Source organism: Trachemys scripta, chromosome 10 (genome assembly GCF_013100865.1).
Source record: "Trachemys scripta elegans isolate TJP31775 chromosome 10, CAS_Tse_1.0, whole genome shotgun sequence".
In the NCBI taxonomy this organism is placed as follows: domain Eukaryota; kingdom Metazoa; phylum Chordata; order Testudines; family Emydidae; genus Trachemys; species Trachemys scripta.
The window spans coordinates 23,799,308-23,820,694 of record NC_048307.1 but is presented as its reverse complement, the minus strand read 5'-3'; the positions used below and the strand labels follow the sequence as shown (position 1 = coordinate 23,820,694).

Below are 21,387 nucleotides of genomic sequence, written 5' to 3'. Positions count from 1 at the left end.
TATAAAAACTGCCAGATCTTTAATGACATAAAACCGGGGATCTGTGCAGTCATTTGAAAAACAGTAGCCCCAGTAGCATAGTAGTTCCTAATACGTTGAAGCATTTCTTTAACGACTGCTTTTCTAGGTAGTGAGGTCTTATTCTAATAGCTAGCACTCACACAACATGTTCTAATCCCAGGCTCTTATAGCTGCCATGTTCTCTAATGCAGTCTCCAGAGCACTGATAAAGTTCTGTTTACAGGAAGTACGAACTCGGTGCATTATCAGACAGATTGGCAAAAAGTTATTCTGCTGCCTCTTTATACTTATGTTTTTAGTCTTTAAAAGATTATACTGCAAATCAGTTAACATTTGTTTGCTCAGAGCCTAATCCTGCTCCCTTTATTCACACTGAAACCCACAGGACTAACTCTTGTGAGCGAGGTGAGAGGGATTTTATCCTTTACTTGGTACTTAATGAGCTAATATCTCATCACTATTTGGGGTCCTCTCCTTCTTTGATGGCAACAGTGAATATTAAGCATTGGGGAGCACAGTTCATATATTGATAACTGCAGCTGCCTTTGCTGTAAAAGGCAAGAGGACTGTTAGTTTCCCTTCTGGGATGTCAAAGTGTTTCACACCCACACTTTCTTACTGTGCAAGGTAATGAGGGAAACAAAGATTCTATCTACCCACTCCCACTTCCCCCACACAATTCTGCAATCTTTTGAGGCACAGCATCCACTGAAGCCAATTGAAATCAATAGGACTTTTGCTTGAATACAGATTGCAATATGGGGCCTGGATATTTTATTATTGGCAGATATATCTCCCGATAAGACCTGATGCTATGATCACTGACGCTGGTGTAAATCATGATTAACTCCACCCATGTCAGAGTCACAATGGTGTAACAAAGAGGAGAATCAGGCCTAAATGTGATGAATATGCCTTTGTGTACAAACAAATAGTATCAGCATAAGCAAGCACGCAGTAAAAGAAATTTGTCAAGATTTCCCTTGCCTCCAAAAGATGCCCATCTCAACTGGCAGCCGTTTCAGTATAAATAGTCCCTGTGTCACTTCCCCAAAATTCTAAATTTTGAAACAATTCAGGGATCTTTTTAAGGTGTTTGGTTTTTTGAGGAGTGGTGAGTCTGAAAATCTAATTTCACATCTTGAGAAAGACCACCATCCTCCCCTACTTTTCCACTTCTAAACTACTATGCAGTAGTCTTCAAATCTCATTTTTTATTTTATTTTTACTTGCCCTAATTCATTAGCGCTATTCAGTGTCATTTTGCTTACTCTCAGATCACTAGAAACATTGCAGTAATTCCCATGCTTTCAAAATGGTATTAGATAATTACAGAGAAGCAGGGTTATCCGATTTTTAGCTTATTGGGTTATCCAGTCTTGAGATACAGGCATGCAAGGATGAGTTTGTGTGCTATTTTTAGGCTCTGCAAATTGTTACGACAGAAGAAGAGAGCATATATACTACCAGATGAGCATAACTAGCAGACATTGCAAACTCACTTGCTGACTTTACTCAATGTGAGAAATTAAATTCACACAAATCTGTACTTGTCACCTGAAACAAATGTACTGAACCTACAACAAGAAATAAAAAGTCTTCCCACACTCCCTGCTCTGAAGACCTGCATATATCATCGTGCTGTGTGGTAGAAAACATAAGGTCATACTGCCAACATTAATATGCATTTAGTTCGTGATTCATACTTCGTCCGTAAACTCTGGTAAGATTATGACTACTTACCTTACAAGGATTTTATTTCATAAATGCTGGTAAGCATCTGGCTTGGGATAACATCTGCATTACTGAAATGGCAGATACTCAGCCTGGATTCTCATGCATGACATAAGAGATTGTAGAGGGAATCGTGACAACCTGTCTGATATCCAGAATAGCAACTTTTCTTCTTTAAATTAGCATTCTTCTCTGCCATCAAATCCTCTGAAGCCCTAACAGCAGGTTGAAAGTAAACCAACATAACAAGCAAAATTCCTATCCTATGAACTGAGAATGTAGTTGTAAGGGGAAAAAAGGCATCAAAAATACATTCAAATAACAGCTCCTAGATGCCACAGTAATAGCCCCTCCCCCCTTTAGATAGGCTAATTAGTAGAAACGTTTTTAAATGAACATACACAGCACTCTGTACTAGAGAAGGAGAGGTATGGTTGCAAGAAAGCTTATTATGTCCTGTAAATTGAAGAAATGGTTAGAAAACCTTTTGGTCTTCTATAAAAAGGAGAGTAAGAATATATTAGTGCCGGACAAGTAAGCCACAAGTTAGTCAACGCTTCTTCCCAAAGATAATGAAGGTAAACCTCAAAAGATTCAGAAGAGCCCTGAGACAGTACAACAGCTGGGACTATGACAAAGAATACCAGAGAGAAATGAAATAGGAGCTTACAATACTCTTATAAAGGTCCCCAAAAGCTTAAGAACCAGGAATATGGATAGAAGGTACTCTAAGGTTCAGCACTGAAGGCTTTATTCTGAGGTAGATGTGTGTGTTTTGTTTTTCTTAGGTTATTTCTACAATAAAACTTCCACATGATTTCTTGATATAAGTTATTCCTATTTAGGGTTTATCACCATCTAAATTCTCTATTGAGTTTATCCTAAGCCTTTATTTGCTTTAATTCCCCACCCTCTATCCCTAAATATAAATATCTTTTGACTCAAACGTGTGCAACTCCATCTGGTTTGCCCTCCCAGAGAATCCTTCTCATTTACTCCAACTAATCCAGTCTTCTCATTTTGGTGCAGCTGCTGTCTTTGTCCTAAGCTCAGGTAGCCAAGAGACTCCAGGCACTTCCCCATCAGATATATTCCTATAAGGCCATGCATTGGAAATTGGAAAGCTGGCTAGGCCGGGGGACAGACTTAAAAGGCTTGGGAGAATAGGACTAAGCCATCTTAGTGAAATGAAAGAAAGGGATAGCCAAGTATAGAGTAGAAAGGGTGGGATGAAGAGAAAAAAGGATAGGTCTTGGAAACAGCTATTTGGGGGAAAGAGGATCTGGAGCTGGGTGGATAAGAAGGGCAGTGTAAGCAGTTGTACTCACTGCCGCAGTGACCCCTAGCATCAGACTATGGTGTTCCTGGGATCTTCATCTCCAGCATCTGCTGCCAACTGCATCATTGGCCCTGCAATGGCCTGTCTCTGGCTATGTCTTCCGTGGCCCAGCCCTCCAGCCAGGACAGGTCATTCCAGTTCAAATCCCTCCTGGGGTAACGAAAGTCCAACTAAAACGTCCATATCAACATCCAAACAGAAAATCCTTCTGCTCATTGCAGGCTATGTTGATGTCCCTCTGCTCATTGCCCCTGGTCCCAGGGACTGCAGAGATGTTCTTTGTTCCTTCAGCTAAGCATCGCTTCCAAGGGCTTTTCCCTTGGAGGCTGTTCTTCCTAGCAGGTTTTCCTCCTGCCTTTAAGGTAGTCAACAGTCTAATCACACAAACCCAAATACCCTTGCTCCGCCCCCTGCCCCACCCCTTCTCCGAGGCCCCACTCTGCTCACTCCATTCCCCCTTTGCTTGTTCTCCCGCACCCTCACTCACTTTCACTGGGCTGGGGCAGGGGTGCGGGAGGAGGTGAAGGTTCTGGGCTGGGGCCGAGGAGTTCGGAGTGTAGGAGGGGGCTCCGGGCTGAGCCTGGGGCATGGGATTGGGGTGCAGGAGGGGGTGCAAGCTCTGGGAGGGAATTTGGGTGCAGAAGGGGGCTCAGAGCTGGGGCAGGAGATTGGGGTGTGGGAGGGGATGAGGGGTGCAGACTCTGGCCACGGCAGTGCTTACCTCAGGCGGTGGCACAGGGGGGCTGAGGCTGGCTCCCTACATGCCCTGGCACCACACCGCTCCCAGAAGTGGCTGGCACATGCCTGCGGCCCCTGGGGGGGCAAGGGTCTCCGTGCACTGCCCCTGCCTGCAGACGTCGCCCCCGCAGCTCCCACTGGCCTTAGGTCCCAGCCAATAGGAGCTGCTGAGTCGGCGCTCAGGGCGGGGGCAGCGCACGGAAACCCCTTGTCCCCCCCAGGGGCTGCAGGCACGTGCCAGCCACTTCTGGGAGTGGCACAGAGCCAGGGCAGGAGCGAGCGTAGCAAGCAGGTGCCTGGGGCGGCCAATGAAGAGGGGGGCGGCATTTCCGGCAGCAATTCGGCAGCGAGGCTGTCAGCCCCTCTTGGAGTGAAGGACCTGCCGCCGAATTGCTGCCCTAGAATGAAGCGGCGGTAGAGCTGCCACCAATCACGGCTTTTTTTTTTTTTGCTGCATGGGGCGGCAAAAACGCTAGAGCTGACCCTGTCCCTACCACCTCTTTCTCCTGGATCTACACTTTGAGCTGAGCTCCTTAGACAACCTTGCTCAACCTCCTCTGGCCAGGAGGCAATTAATCAACCACTTCCCAGGTGCAAGGTATAACTAATTAGGTATTTACCCTTCCCTTGCAGGTGATGGGGCTAAACTCATCACAGTTCATCATACAATTTAGATATTTCTGCCAACACAGTTTACCCAGAACATATAATTAGTGTCATACAAAAAAACAACATGTAATTTATCTGGTAATTATATGTTTCCGCAACTGCTAAAAGCAACTCATTATAGGAATGTTGTGCACTTAAAATAGATTACCTTAATTCTATTTTCTGTTTAATCCAATTATAACTGTCTGTCCTAATTGTATTGTAAGTTGTGTTGAGCTGGAAGGTGACTATAAAATCCTTGCTCTTTTGGATTTCATAGTGGTTTTACACGTGCACAGGCTTCCCACTAGACAAAAATCAATGCAGTGAAAATGAAATATTCTTATTGTAAATTCTTGTCATGCGAAGACACAAACTGGCAATGCAAATGGTCAAAACTTTATACTAAGATATCAAAGTAAAATGTAATGTCTTGAAGCAGAAATTAAAGAAAACACTCTAGAAGACACAATATAAATGGGACCCTATTAGAAATGACAAAGTTAGTGTAAAAGAAAATAAACTTTCTACCCAACATGCCCTCCGATGTAATATAGACACACACCACTCTGCTCTACAACATCTACAAGTTTCAGAGTAGCAGCCGTGTTAGTCTGTATCTGCAAAAAGAACAGGCACCTTAGAGGCTAACAAATTTATTTGAGCATAAGCTTTCGTGGGCTACAGCCCACTTCATTGGATGCATAGAATGCATATATCTTTCTGTGTGTTCCATTCTATGCATCTGATGAAGTGGGCTGTAGCCCATGAAAGCTTATGCTCAAATAAATTTGTTAGTCTCTAAGGTGCCACAAGAACATCTACAAGGATATCTAAGCATTATGAATGTTGTATGCAGTGTAGCTATAGCCGCGTCAGTCCCAGGGTATTAGAGAGACAAGGTGGGTGAGGCAATAACTTTTGTTGGACGAACGTCTGTTGGTGAGAGACAGAGAAATTTTCAAGTCACACCGAACTCTCCTTCAGGGCTGGGAAAGGAACTCCCAGAGTCACAGAAAAATGAAAGGTGGATCAGATTGTTTATCATAAGTAGTTAGCACATATTGTATGGGACCATTCAACATAGAGTAGCCAATTGCAGTCAGAGGACAAAAGAGGGGGTTAGTGGGTTACAGATAAGACACAAATCCAGTGTCTCTCTGCAATCCATGATTTTTGGCGTCTAGCAGAGTAATGAATTTAAGCTCCCAGACAATTTTTTTAAAGTGTTGTTGAAAGGTTTCCTTTGAGGATGAGGACTGATAGGTCTGTAGCCCACAGGGCTAGCTTGCCTTTATTATATTCACTCCCTTGTCTTTATTTGACTCTGCTTTCATTATATTCAGCTGTAACACAAAGTATCTACAGACTTGTATCCTGGAAGACATTTGGCTTAAGTAAGTAAGTTGACTATATGTATACCAGTTTATAGTTTAAGTATAACAGGCCTATAACCTTTGGCATAGATAAATGGTCTGACAGTTACCCCACAGATTTTTGTGGGAAGTAAGGAGCTTGTTCAATGGCAGGAGTTGGAACTGAACAGTAAATGGCTGCCACAAGGAACATGAACCCTGCAAGATCCGTTTGGGCAAGGGGTGATGAATATGATAATAAGCTAAGATGACATTTACACATATCAGTATGTTAACCTTTAGGGTAACTACACCTCAACATTATGTGAGTGAAAGCTAGATTTGGGCATGGTGGGTTGGCAGTAGCAATCAATCATAATAAGACAATCATGTGGAGGGAGTTCTCCATCTTTTGTTGTGCGCTTTCTACCATCTGACCCTGCAACTCAGCGAGGAACCTGGACTATCGGAATCACTTACCACCAGATCCTCAAGGAAGGGTGTGAGTATGCAGATCTAAGAGCTTATGCAAAGCCTAGAACCACAGCTAGCCCCAATACTGTATCTTTTGATGTAGCTTGGAGCTTTTCTGGATTTGTTGATTATTCTAATAAAGATATCTAAGGGTTTACTTTGCCCTCAGTGTGAGTGTCCTTGCCCTCCACCATAAGGCTCCCCACAAGATATTGAACTTCACAGTTTTAGTTCTGCATAGCCTGATTCTGGGGTAAGAACCTTATCGCAGTCAGATCAATTGGCCATCAATCCAAACATTATTAACCTTAAAAGGAATCAGGCAACATATATAGACAGTAATTGCTTTCTGAAAAAAGCAACAGAGGGTCCTGTGGCACCTTTGAGACTAACAGAAGTATAGGGAGCATAAGCTTTCGTGGGTAAGAACCTCACTTCTTCAGATGCAACACTAACACGGCTACCCCTCTGATACTTTCTGAAAGGATGTTTTTGTCTTTTATCACTCTCCTGTGTGATTTTCATTCAAGAGCACAGTTGTTTGGTTTCACCCACATAATTCTAATTGGGGCATTTAGTTAGGGTTGCCCGGTGTCCGCCCGGTCGAAAAGGGACCCTGGCGGCTTCAGTCAACACCACTGACTGGGCCCTTAAAAGTCCGGTTGGTGGTGCTGCAGGGCTAAGGCAGGCTAGTCCCTACCTGTCCTGGAACCATGCTGCACCCCAGAAGTGGACAGCAGGTCTGGCTCCCAGGCAGGGGGGCTACAGGGCTCTGCACACTGCCCCAACCCTGAGCACTGGCTCCGCACTCCCACTGGCCGGGAGCCTGCCTTAGCCCTGCTGCGCCACTGACTGGGTGCTGCCCAAGATAAGCCCGTGCCCCAACCCCAAGTCCCAACCCCCTGCCAGAGCCCTCCCCTGGACCAAGAGCCTCCTCCTGCACCCCAAACTCCTCATCCCCGGCCCCACCCCAGAGCCCACACCCCCAGCCCAGAGCTCATACCCTCTCCTGCACCCCAATCCCCTGCCTCAACCCGCAGCCCCCTCCCGCATTCCAAACCCCTTGGCCCCACCCCCCAGCCTGCAGCCCAAATGCCTCATCTCCAGCCCCACCCCAGAACCCACACCCCCAGCTGGCACCCTTACCCCCTCCCACACCCCAATTCCCTGCCCCAGCCCAGAGCCCCCTCCTGCACCCTGAACCCCTCATTTCTGGCCCCACCCCAGAGCCAATTAGAGCCCTCACCCCCTTCTGCACCCCAACCCCCTGCCCCAGCCCAGTGAAAGTGAGTGAGGGTGGGGCAGAGCAAGCCACTGAGGGAGGGGGAATGTAGAGAGCAGGGGAAGGGGCCTCGGGGAAGGGGCAGGGAAGGGAGAGGGGATTCGGGGAAGGGGCGGGGCTAGGATGATCAGTTTTGTGTGATTAGAAAGTTGGCAACCCTATATTTACTGCACAGGATGAGGTACACCTCATGTTATGATAGGCATGTGTAGGATCCGTGGATCTTGAAAGATGTGTTGTGGTGGGTGTTGATCGTCGCAAAACCTGCAGACATGTCCACTGCATCTGCAGTTTTGGCAGAGTCTGGTGCTGCTTTGAGTTGATGTGGCCTCAGCTGGCAGAAGCTTTCTTTTGATGAGCTTGGAGAGGTTGGGGGAGTTGTATGAAGGCCAGAAGTGGGGATTCAGGGAAGACTTCCTTCAGGATGGAAAATGATAAATGACAAAAACACCCTAACTCCTGTGGGTGAACATGTTACACAAAATGATCACTCTATATCTGTCCTATCTGTCCTCATTCTCAAAGGAAATCTGCACAACACTTCCAAAAGATCAGCCTGGGAGCTTAGTCTAGGGCCCTTAGCTCCCATATAATTTCAGTAGGAATAGAGCAAACAACTTCCTTAGGTTCCTTTGTAAAAAGAAAATTTCCATTTTCTGCCTTCATTTTCCCTTCCCTTTTTCAGTGGTGAAAAGAAAAGGAAAAGGAAAAGACAGACTGACAAGTAGAGATATGACAAAACAAACTAATTTCTGTCAAAAAAATTATATACATTTGTGAAATTTTTAAAATAAAAAAATTCTTTCAAAATATGCAAAACAAAAGTGATTTTGAAGGTTCACACAAAAACATTAACTTTTAGCTAGCTCTCTCCATGACCCTCCAATACACTTTTGCTCCCCCACTGCCTCCCAGCAACCATGGAGTGGCAGCAAGAAAGACTCTCCCTGGAACTATACATTTCTGTACACTATAGCTCAGTGGGTTTTCTTTTTAAATTGTCATTTTCCAGATGTGAGTTTGTTAAAAGCTGTCCTCTCCCTGAATTTGTCACCAAATTTAATGTTTAATTGCCATGTACTCATTACTAGAAAGGAGATTTAGGACCAGTTTATGATCTGGAATATGCTGAATAGCACCAGAATATTGTTTTGTTGTTAGTAGTTAATTATATTTTTATGAATAGTTGCTTCGGGGAAGTTGGAAGATTCACTCACTATTCATACGATAGTCAGGGCCTTGGAAAGAGAAATTTGCTTTTATTACTTGTTTCAAATGTGTGGTCAAGTATGCGGTCTTAGGCAGAGTCCACCTCATCCCACCTAGCTAGTCCTCCCGTCCTTAGTTGTCCATCCAGTGACTTACACAGGGATAGATTCTCCTCCGACTCTGTCTTTTCTGCTCTGCCGTAGAACTCCTATTCTCAACGGGTACACAAGCTTCTTCTGTTTAACCACTTTGACCCTTGTCATGTACGTGCGAGAGAGAGAGGAAAGTTGTGGCCAGGGTTAAGGAACAGATGGGCTAAAAGCCCCAGAAAATTAGCTAGATAATGTCCAGCAGCAATAATGTGCATCTGGACAGGAGAGCAGTGTAGCTTTGCTCTTATTTTACCTTATATTTTCTCTACCCCTTTTATCTCACTCATCACTCCATTCCCTTGTATCTTTCCCTCTCTACCTTGCCCCCAACCCCAGGTCCCACATATTGCTAGACAGGAGAAGCTGCATGCTAACTCAGGTGTAAATTTACACAAGGGAGAAGAACAAAGCATCTGTCTCACTGAAATTGGTGGGAAGCCCCAATGATATGATAAGAAATATCACATATCTGAGGACATGAAATTTGCAGTCAGGTTTTCCCCTATTAGATTTAGAATGGCTCTCACTCCACATTTGAAAAATGGGATGAGGTCTGTGTAATTTGAGCGCTGCAAACCAAAAAACAGAATTCAAGCATTTTAATTTTTATAAACTGACTGTAAATTTCTGCACCTCAAAATCTTAAGCACAGATTTCCCCCCTCTACAAACATTACAGATAATTGAAAAAGACAGTGATGATGTTCCTTTAAAAAAAGGGGGGGAAAAAAGAAGAAAGAATCAAGAAAACATCCCAAGGATTGATAAAAACAATAGTGTGACAGATGGTTTGGAAACAACCCAAATTGAGTAGGCTGGGCTCCTTCAGATAAAATCCACATTACTTGGTAGCTTCAGGAAAAGACAACACAAAGCTGGGCCTAGATGATCACAGATTTTAACTCCTAGAGTTGCAACATAGAAATAGGAATAAATGTGGCCCTCAAAGGTTCTTATTTTCTTCAAGATAGCCTACGGGGTACTTCCACCAAAACAGCCATTCCCAGGTCTCCCCTCAAGCCAGTCCAAAGCCATCACCTGTATTACAATCATATCGGAAAACAAAACAAGAAAATTCATAAAGTGAGGCTGCTTGTTCATTAAGCTTGGTCAGCTGGGTAGCAAAAATAAAAAACTATTAAACTGTCCGTTCAAATTAAAGTAAACATGTTCTCATGTGCAGTTAATGGATGAGAAATAGTGCAAACTGAAAACATGTTTGACAGATACAATATGGATCTCCCTTCTGTTCAGCTCACTGTGTAAGTTTCTAAGAGTGAGTGTTCCGCATATATGAAGTAATTGCTAAAAGTACTCTATAGAAGTCCTATTACTATTTTATAGGTTATTAAATATAAAACCAACATGGTTTCCTTCAAGAAGTATTTAAAAAGAGATCTCTCAGAAGTTACTGGGAATGTTTGCAGGCAGGAGATTAAATGCCAAACCAAAGGTTTGGTGTTCTAGTTTTGCAATCTGGGCTTCCATCAAGTTAAAATTTAAAATGACTTGGATTGCTTGTGTGTGAATGTTGTGTCTTTTGTACTTCTGGACCGTATGCAGCAGTGACTACAAAACAGTTTATTAATAGTTTAAATGTTTGGCTGAACACATCACCAGATGCACTTACCAATTTCTATTTTAACACATGGTAAGAAATGGCAGGTTGAAGTAAATGTAAATGGCATTTTAAGAGAGAAATTACATTGTTCCTACACTGAAAGATTGGGGCCCTATTTAGGCATAATTGCCCAGTCACGTAAATGAGTGCAGCTTGCAGGATCATGTTCCTTAGGCGCTAATGTAGTAGCCTCAAACATAGACCAGACAAATCTAAGATCAGATGAATTTAGTCCTAACCACAGCTACACCAAAATCAAGCAAATGTTCAAAAGTGATACAGAATGTAAATAATCCTTACTGAGGCACATGAGATCACATAGACTGCAATTCCCAAACTTCTGAAAGCTGATCCTCCCCTCCAGTCAAGAAAATGAAACCAATTTTGTCCTCTTTCAACTCCCGCACGTTAGCCAGGCAGCATGTGTCAGCTTGTACTACCGCTCTTTTGCTGGCCGATCCGTTGCACCCTCATTCGTTGGGAAAAGTTAACATTCCCTTCCTCCACCCCAACCCAGCTTGATTGGTAGAGCGGCTTCTGCTGAGAAAAATCTTCATGAGGAAATTTTTAGCTTCCTTGGAAATAAGCAGCCAAATCCTAGAAAAAAGTCAACTTAACATTTGACAGGAGATATGTATGCAGTGTTGTTGTAGCCATGTTGGCCCCAGAATATTAGAGAGACAAGGTGGGTCAGGTCATAGTTTTTACTGGACCAATTTCTATTATGAGAGATGCAAGCTTTTGAGCTTATATAGACCCGAAGAAGTTTTCTGTGCAGCTTAAAAGCTTGTCTCTTTCACCAAACAGAAGTTTGTTCAGTAAAAGATATTACCTCACCCACCTTGTCTCTCTAATTGGACAGGAGAGAGAATAAGATGCACATCCCATGAATTGAAGGTTCTTCCTTGATCTGCTAACTCATGCAGTGTCGCACAGATACTAAGCTTTGGCTTTTTAAAAGTCTATTATTTTATTGTGAAGATACAACAAGAATAATATAAACCGTATACTGTGTCCTAGTTAACTCAATCTTACAGAGCGCTGTCTCCACCCAAACAGCAGCAGCAGAAATTTTGTGATCTCACTATTCAACTTCAATGAGATGTGGAGTTTACAGTATAATTAGAACCATTTAATGCTAATATGATGCATAGGGAAATAAAGAAAATACTTCAGACTATAAGCCCAAACACACAAATAGTCCTTAGCACATGGTTATTCCCACTGATTTTTTAAGGAACTATTCAAACACGGAAGTATCTTTCTGCCTGTGATTCCACGTTTTGTATAATGCTGCACAAAATATTGTTTTTTATCTCACTGAGAAAAGATCACAGACAATATATACATAATGAAATACTGGTGATGGATAATAGACGCATTAAAATTATATAAAGTTTGCAAATACAAGGACAAATAATCCATTGGAACACCTGAAGAAAACCTCAACAAAGTAATGGAAAATATTTATAAATTCACTTTATAGTAATACTTTCAACTCCTAACGTAGTAATACATTAGAATGTTCATTTAAAAAGGAATATCAAGCTGGTTTTAAATGTTCTAATGCACAACAGACGTCACAGAACTAGAGAAAAAGAAGTCTACCTTATATTAATGTAATTTATCAATGTAAAGTGCTTTCAAAAAGTCTGCCAATAATTATATATTAATGCTTGATTTTCTTTTGGGGGGGTTAATCTCCTTAGCTCAACACTCCCAGAGTTGTTTCAAGAAGTACCACTTTCTAATGATAATCCCTCTGGAATGTGCCACATATCTTTAAGGCTGTCAGTAATTCCAATACAGGAAATGCCTCTTAGAAAATTTGTATGTATATTATTAAAAGTTTCTAATGAGCAAAAGGACTAGAAAAGTCTGTATTGAGTTTTTTAGAGGAATATAAAACAAACAGTTTACTGAGGACACCTGCTAATTAATGCTCTTATAGTTTACAGGGTTTGTTTTTTAACTGTCCAAGAAACTAGTACAGAAAGCTTATTATTTTGCAAAACTAAACCCAGCATGGCCATGTGATTGTAAATATGGTACATATAATAGACATTCCTACTGTGACAACCAAACAAGGAAACTCAAACTCGCTACTGCAAAAAATCACAGATCAGCCCGTAATGTTACACAGGCTATCTGAGGCAGAACCTAGTGGGAAAGTTAAAGGAGTGAGTCTGAGCTTCAAATATATTTGAATGAACACATTTAGGAGGTATTGCCAATATAAAGTATGGCACACGCCTGCAATCCTTACTTGTGCAATTAAGCCTTACTTGTGCAAGCCGTCCCATTGAAATCTTAGGGGTTGCAGGATCGTTACCAAAACAACAAAAGGTTATGCTTTTCAGAGGTCTAATGTCCAATTCATGTTGATGCGCTTAAACATCTTGTAAATAATACTTAATATAGAAATCACTGAGTTAATGGACTCCTTTTGTACCTTTATGGTTCACTGAATAACTTGGCTGAAATGCCTGAGAATTAAGAATATATGCACATCTGCAAGTGAAAGTCACCAGTAGCATTAGAAGACTAGCATAAGGCTCTCTGCAGCACTGAAGTCTTGCATTAGGGTCACACAGATAGGGTCCAGGAACTGAATGGCCACATTGCTCTAGAGAAAGGGTTTCTATGCTGACTCACCCTTGGCTACTGCAAAGAGCGGTAGTGGGGTAGGACATGGGACAAGGTAACTCATTTATGCAGACTCAGTGACCTCCAATATCGCAGGACAAAAGGGCACAGACCCTGGATGCTAATTCAGCTCCATAAACTACAATAGTCATCATTAGGTAGTTTGGGTTTCAGCCCCAAATCCTGGCATTGGTTTGGGAAGTGGGTTTCACATGTCCAGCCCTTTCATTCTTCTTCAACAATGTAGTGAATTTCACCTGTGCTACACAGGAGTTTATGTCCCAAAAGGAGTTTAAAAAGCCACACACGTAAATATGATTTCTGTCAATGTCCAAAGCCCAGCTTTAAAACATATTAAGTACATGCCAAAAGCCAATCTAAGATTGAGGCAATTTATAGTTATCTGTCTGCAAAGGCTTTGTTTCACTGGCTAACTACTTTAAGAAGGTTCCACTGATTTGTTTAAAAAACTGCACAGAACTATTTTGCTTCCAAGAGGAGATCTTGAAAATTAAGTTTCACCTGAAAGCAAGCATTTTTAAATGTCAAGTAGGAATAACCACTAAAACACAGATATCAAAGCAGAAATGCAAATAGTTAATGACAGGATTAACATACTACTGAAATACCTCCATGTTAGTGATCTAAATTAATGTGTATTTATTTTACATTCTAGTTGACTCTATATTGCACATATATGTATATGTATGTAGATTAGTGACCCTGAATCAGTCACTGGAGGCATGGATAAGATTAACTACTGAGTTCTCACCCCCATCTCTAGTTTTTTATAATTTGTGGCAGGTGGGATACTCAGCTGCAAGTTTTTTGACTAATATAACAACCTCAGCTGATCTATTTATATATTATATGTATTAGTTTTATAAAGATTTTATAACCTTAAGGATAGTTCAATAGCTCACAAAGTAATAGTCCCCATGACCTAGTCAGTATATCTCCCTTTAGTATTTAAGGTAGTAACATCAATCATAATGAACTCTGTGGTTATTCATGTGGACATAAGGCCCTCCTATAGAATTTCCACTACAATTCAAACACTTATTATCTGAACCATTATATGACAGTGTCAGTTGTAACGATAAAGATCACTCAGAATACTGAGATTGAAAGAACATCTTTAGTCCCACCAGTTAATAAAAAGCGTGAAATGCCGCTGTTTCTAAGTCAGGAATGATTCCTGATTCCTTCTTCAAAGATCATAAATAATCCCATCTCTTCTGTTCTTCACTGTTAAAAATATATCTGGGCCACTTTAAATAATTATTTTCTATATTTCTCTGAATCTGTGCGAATTACTACCCAATATTTGACAGTCCCCCCACCTCCCTTGTTTTAGTGCTACAGAAAAGCTGTTTACAGCTGAATCGTAATCATTCCTCATTTCTTAGTAAAATTTTGCCCTTGATAATGGTTTTAGGGTATAATGTGCTGAAAAAATATTTCCTGAAAAGCTAATAAATAACTTTCTACTCAGCAAATGTTGTGTTGAATAATCCTCATCTCTTTACATAAGTGACAACCAAGGCTGGGATAAGGGCTCTTCAGCATCACCCAATTGTTTCTTACCCCATCATTCAGCCAACAAATGCTAACAGTGGAACTGGTCGTGCTAGAGGGCTTGATCCTTCATGACCTCTAGCACGAGGTTGTGAAGGATCAACTCCTAGGAGTTTGAGCGTTGAACACCAGCCAAGATTGTGTCCTATAGAGTAGGAGTTTGCTATGCTTCTGCCACCTGGAGTAAGGAATGTGCGCTGGGTGTATTAGTCATTGTTCTATTCTTTCATAACCTTAGGATGGGTTTTATGGAAAAACATTTTCCTAAAAACAATCAGTTTGCATTATCTTAAGAATTCATAGATAAAACCACCTGCACATCATAACCTCATGTTTACCACACAGGAGTCTAATTAACTGTAACGCAGGTTCTCACTGAATTGGTGTAACTAAGTAAAAATCAAAGGGTGGTTCTTCATATGAGACTGATGTCACCCACGTTAAGCTATTAATGGGGGGGGGAAATCAAATCTACCCTGAATATCTGTACACTTATCAAAAACCTCTAAGTCCCCCACTAGCACTATCCTCATCAAGTGCATTATATGCGATCTTTCCCAGTGTGGCACTTGTTTCTAGTGTCTGCCAATAACGCTATACCTTTCCTTCATGATGTAAAACAGGACAAAACATTTTATTGTCATAATTAGGTTAAATAAGTCACCTATCTTTGGGGTCATCAACTGTATGTAACATTCCTAGGTTGATCAGAATCCAGCTTGGTGGTAACTAAACTGTCAGTAAGAACATTCTTTATGTAAACAAACAAAATACAGACATGACACCCAAAAAAATATTTTCAGGACATTGGGTGGTATTTCAATAGGAAGCTTCATGATTATTTTCCTTTTAAAGATCAGAATATAGGCTGTTAGAGGCATCCTCTTTTGAGCTGCTTGCAGTGCACATGTTCTGAAGTTAGTATGCATGATGAAGTTACATTGGTGCAACAAAAGCTTTACATAATTTAAAAAGATTTCCTACCTTATCTGCCATGATCATGGAGGAGCCGCCATGAATTCCCAGAATTGGAATAAAAGTCTGAGATGAAATAAAATCCAAAATCTGAGCTATCGCCTCCTGATCAGTATCGTCTCCAAAAATTACCCCATGGATCTTGGTGCCTGACATCAAGTCACAAACATGCGTTATAATGCTTTTAGGGTCAGTCTGGTTCACCAAAAGGGTCACTACGTTGACATCAATGGCCAAGTCTGCCGACATTTCCCTGCTCCAGAGAGCTCGGATGTCTCGCTCTGTGATATACTTGGTCCTCCCCAGAATCACTGCAATGTTGAGTATGGGATAACTTTTCTCTGCTCCTCGAACAAGATCCAATTGCGCCAGAAGAGCTTGGAGTACCAGGAGAGCATAGCCAATTTTCCCCATCTTTGCCAGCTTTATCCCCTGTAGAAGTGACCACATTGCATGAGAAAAAAGAGCAAAATACGCTATGTAGTCCCCCACCAGGCTTTTGATGCAAAATATCTGCATAGAATGCATCCTTATTAGCTTCCTCCAATGGCTCTTCACCTTAGCCATAGTCTGACATCATTTTAACTATCCCGTGAAATTAGCTCCCCAGTGACAGTGTTATGAATTGTCTACAGCAAACTAGAAAAAATGCAGTGCAAGTTCTGGGGAAAGGCACCATTTAATGTTTCTGATCTAGTTAAAATTAAATGAGTGAACCAATTAGCATGGGGAAAAATTTCTTTTTTTTAAACCAGGAACTTGTATTTTGTAATCTGGTGACAGTCTAAAAGGGAGATGCACTTTCCCCATAAAATTAGCCCAGAAGGGCACTAGAACCCCACACCCCTGCACCCCACCCATCTTGCAGGACCCCAGAAATGTAATTTTATTTTTAAATCTCTCAGATGGCTGCTGCTCATGCATAACTTCTGCATGTCTGGAACAGATTCAGACACACATTATTCTAACCTAGTTCTCTCTCTTTCGCTCTCCTGCCCTTACTCTACAGTCACTTTAGCATCTCTGAACTGGGGATCTCAGCGACCAAGTTGTCACTGGTGTTGGGGGACAGCACGTTCAATAATTGAGCATCAGTGCATTGGTTTGTTCTGGCCCCCCAGTGGTGCTTTAGGGGGCTGAATAGGGAGAGGGAGATGAGCCATGGACAGGGAGGGTGATCCGAGACAGCCAAGCGCAATGTCTCCTTTTGCCCCCATGTCCCGAGGGATTTCCAGCCCCCTTTGCTGGCCTCGGGAGGGGTGTCCCTCTGCAACACGCAAAGCCAGGCTTGCTGGGAAGCGTCATGCAGAACAGACTAGCAAGGCTGTCCAATCAGGGGGCTGCCTTTTCCTGATCTCCCTTTTCACCCCGCTAACCATGATGTCCCCATCGTCAATCAGTATCCATCAGCATCATCTGGTGCTGAACAACAGGACCAGGAGTCTCTCTGTAGCTTTCCCTCCGTGTGGGGGTGGGAATTTCTGACACCACTCAGCGGCACTGTGCTTCCCAAGCTATTATGCTGCATGCCAGGTTCTGATGACTGCAGCAGCAGCAGAGGCAGCGAAGAAAGGTTTATAAATAAATTAACCCAAACCCCTGCAGATGTGAAGCTGCTTCATCTTCTGGCAGACTCGGGAAAGAAGCTGCTCTCCCCCACCCGTGGACTCATGGTTTCCTGAACAAACGAGACTGCACTGGAAAGCATTAATTGCACCAATTACATCTGTAGGCACACGCACCCCTTTCCCCCCCTCCTCCAAATGGGATGTGAAATCCTGCAAAGTACATCCTCGTGCGTATGACACCCGCGCCAGAATCCCCCCTTTCCATTCACAGCGCAGGGCAGTAGCGCCGCTTGCTGGCCGCACGGCGCACTGCCGGGACACAAACTTTGCAACCTACCGAGGATGCCAGAAAATGTAGTTGCTGCTATTTGGCACGCGGCGAAGTTTGGCATTTCTTTGTAACCCTCAACACCAAGAGGCCGGGGTTGCTTCCATCCCTCGGCCCAAATACAGGAGGCTCGCTGCAGCTTGCTTTCCGCATCGCATCCAAGGGAGGCAGCTACCCAAGCAGGAAGAGATGCGAAAGGGGGCTGAAGGGGAAGAGTTAAGGGGGGGGAGGAAGAAGAGACAGATGAAGAATATTAGTCAGCCCGAAAGTGCGATTGAAATGTCTTCCCGACTCTGCTGTGCACACGAAACAAGCACGGTGAACAAAGTGACAGGCTGAGAAAGTTGTTGTGTCCCCCCCCGCCTTTCAGTAAAAATAGATGCGACAAGATCTCCCCCATGAGAAGTGACAGGGTAGCCAATCTTCCCTGGAAGTCCTTCCCCCTCCCACCCATGCAGGTTGGGGAAATATTTTGTGCTAGTAACCGTTATTACCTCCACCGGCAGGGTCTGGCTTTGAGCTACAAGGGGGTGAGACACCCAACCGGGAATGAATAGCTGGATGCTAAACTAATTCACAAGATCGAGGACAGGAGTTTTCTTGACAGGTTCAAAACAAGCATAACGGGGGCGGAGGGAACAGCTGAATCAATATGGGAAATGGTTCTTTTTTTATCTTGATAAGGAGCAGACTGCTTCTCAGATCATCATAAACAACCAGCGAGATACAGAATAGCAAATTCCCCCAGGAAAAGCTCCGTTGGCTTTGCTTTGGTATTCAATATTTCTGGGGGAAAAAATAAAGATACTTCTTAAAGTATCCATAGCTACATTTAGGGGGATGGCATGTTTGCAAATAAAAAAGCAGCATTTACGATAAGCTTCATAAGTGTTGACTACCAAGTAAAACCGAGGCTTTAAAGACGGAGAGAGACTGCAACATTTTACATGTGTGCCATTCCACAGCTAAGAGCCCATTTGCAACTACTAACAATGTATCCAGAAAGGGAAATACTTACTGCATTCTCCCGCCACATAGTTCCAACCTTAAGATCCTCAAAGTCATTTCAGTAGATTCCTTTGCAAACAACGAAGTGGAAAATGGGTCTTTTAATCCCTGGATTTCATCCTACAACTTGTTCCCACTGCAGTAAATAGAAACCCAGCAGCTCTTTATCGCTTAAAATCCCCCGTGATCAAGTTTTAAGAAAGCCACTCGCAACTGAGATTTGCTTTTTACCCTTGGCAAAAAACGTTCAGCATCATCTCTTTAAAAAAAAAAAAAAAAAAAAAAAAGGCAATTGTATGGGTTGCTGCAGCAATTCTACTGGACAGCAGCCTCAGAATTCCTCCCAGCTTCTTGAAAACTGAGCAGATTGTCAGCATTACATCCTTAAAGTGTGGTAGAGAATTACAGTGCATTCTACAAAGCAGGTTCTCTCTCTCTCCCCCTCTCCTCCTTCCGGGAGAGTGTGTTACACTGTCCTGCACATGAGGGAAGGCAGGGAGCTGCAGTCAGGTTCAGAGCTGCACGCACTGATTCTGTAGTAACACAGGCTGCAAGCAGCAAAGCTTTCCAGCAATCCGAGACAGGGACCTTTCTCTGCAACCCCCTCCATTCAAAAACAATAGGGGAGGGTGTTTGGAAGAAGAAATTGCACCCAACAATACCTGAATATTGAAAATAAAATCCAGACAAATATTTACCATTTAAAAATTATCTAAGTGGTTTATGTCACTTGAAAAGGTACCCTCTGCCTCCCTTCACACTCTCCCCACACTCTACCCCTAGTCACCAGACTTGGACCAAATCAGGGCAGCTCTCTCGCCAGGGAGGTAAAAACATCAATGCCATGAGCAACAGCAGCCCTGAGAACTCCCACAACATCCACAGCACCAGTGACAGGGGATGGCAGCCCAGTTGGGAACCTCTGCCCTGCTCCATCATCCCTCCTGACCTACACTGGGGGTCATTCAGAGACACTGGAGCACAGGGGAATTAGAGGAGCAGCTCCCAGGATTAAGCCAGCGCTGAAAGCTTGAGAGACTCCTCCCAGAGAAGATGGAGCAGTAGCACCCTGGGAAAGGGCAATTTTGTGGGCCCTCTTCCCCTCCTGTCCTCCAAACCAGTATAGGGGCACTCCACTCCAGGCACCATGTCCCTGTGCTGCCCTACCCCATACATCTTTATCCCTCTGGACACTCTTGATGACAGACTAACTTTTAGCTTAGACTCTAGATATTTTCCCTCTGTTGATTGGCTTCATGTCTGTCCTCCTTCCTGACCCTCTGACCCCAGTCTGGCCCTGAATTCCAGGCACCCCACCATCCTTCCCTCTCCTTAGCTCCCACTTTTAGTGTGCACCCTTCCCCAGTCCCTTGCTCCTATTCTCTTCACCACCTCACTTTCTCTCTCATCCCACTCCATCTGCCATGATGCAGTTTTAAAACGTGGGACTAAAATGCCATTTACCCACTACCACCCAGCTCTTATGTTGCATGTCTTTATCCCAGCCTTCGTCTTGTCCATGTAGACCTGTGGTTCTCAACCTATTTATCACTGTAGGCCACATATGCAACTCTCTATGCACTATGTGGGCCGCATCCGCAGAATATATACCCTGCCTGTATGGTCCTGAGGATGTCACATGGGCTGCAGCTGTGGGCTGATTGGGCCATAGGTTGAGAACCACTTATGCAGACTGTTAACCCTTCAGAGTAGGGACCGTCTATGCATTTGTACACCACCTTGCACAGTGCAGCATTGATTTCAGCTGGGGTGTCTGGGCTATACTGCAGTACAAACCAACCAATCACTGACTTGCCTGCCATTACCTTAGTCCAAAAATCAGTACCTAGACTCATAACATTTTTATTGCCCTTGACAACTCCATGATAAAATCCTCCAGTAGCTATATACTTTTTCTTGTGGTCTTTGGGCCTTAAAATACTGAGAAGACTTCACAATATACATTGCTTTAGTCCAGAGGTTGGCAACCTTCGGCATGAGGCCCCTCAGGGTAATCCACGGGAACGGCAAACCACGGCCACTGGAAGCTGCGGGGAGCCGTCCCTGCAGATGGTCAATGTAAACAAAATGTCTCGCAGCCCGCCAGGAGATTACCCTGATGGGTCGCATGCCGAAGGTTGCTGACCCCTGCTTTAGTTCCTCTAGAAAAGCATTTGAATATAACCCTGTAATTTGTTAACAAATATTTGAAGATTTAAGCATTAGTTCATTTCTTGACACAGTTCTCTTCTATAAAGATTATACAGATGCCTGGTAATGTTACTATAATTAAGGTTGTGTCATTGGGGTTATAAATCCTTTTCCAAGAGTTTATCATTGAGCCAAGCAAGTCACCTGTGGATGAAACTAGAAATACAAGATCTTAAGTCACAGGTTAAATCCACAAGAAAAAAATCTGGGTCCAACAAGGACATATAACATGTTTACTGTTTAAATATCAAAAACAGCTTAGATATATTTGGCAAATACTTAGTGCATAATGTGCTCTAATTGCTTTTTGTAGCAAAAAAGCTGAATTGTGAAATAGCTAAAGTCTAAGGTCTTTACCTTTGAAATATAGATATTGTATCTACATTTTGATAGGTTTACATTTATACATATTGTCTGTATTGATATTTTAAAGAAATAAGTTTGAAAAAAGACCCAAATATATAGAGTCTAATTCTGAAAGCACTTACATAGACCCTACTC

General features: G+C 42.9%; 1 protein-coding gene across 1 annotated transcript in view; it reads right to left on the bottom strand.

The window, feature by feature from the left end:
- GRIN2A (glutamate ionotropic receptor NMDA type subunit 2A) overlaps positions 1-19,109 on the bottom strand; it is a 302,724-nt gene extending 283,615 nt beyond the window's left edge. The window contains exons 1-2 of the mRNA XM_034784000.1: positions 18,686-19,109; positions 15,781-16,203 (exon numbers count right to left, since the gene is read on the bottom strand). Coding sequence (XP_034639891.1) covers positions 15,781-16,203; positions 18,686-18,703 — 441 coding nt within the window. The 5' untranslated portion in view covers positions 18,704-19,109. The remainder of the gene's footprint in view (positions 1-15,780; positions 16,204-18,685) is intronic.
- Positions 19,110-21,387: the final 2,278 nt, after the last annotated feature.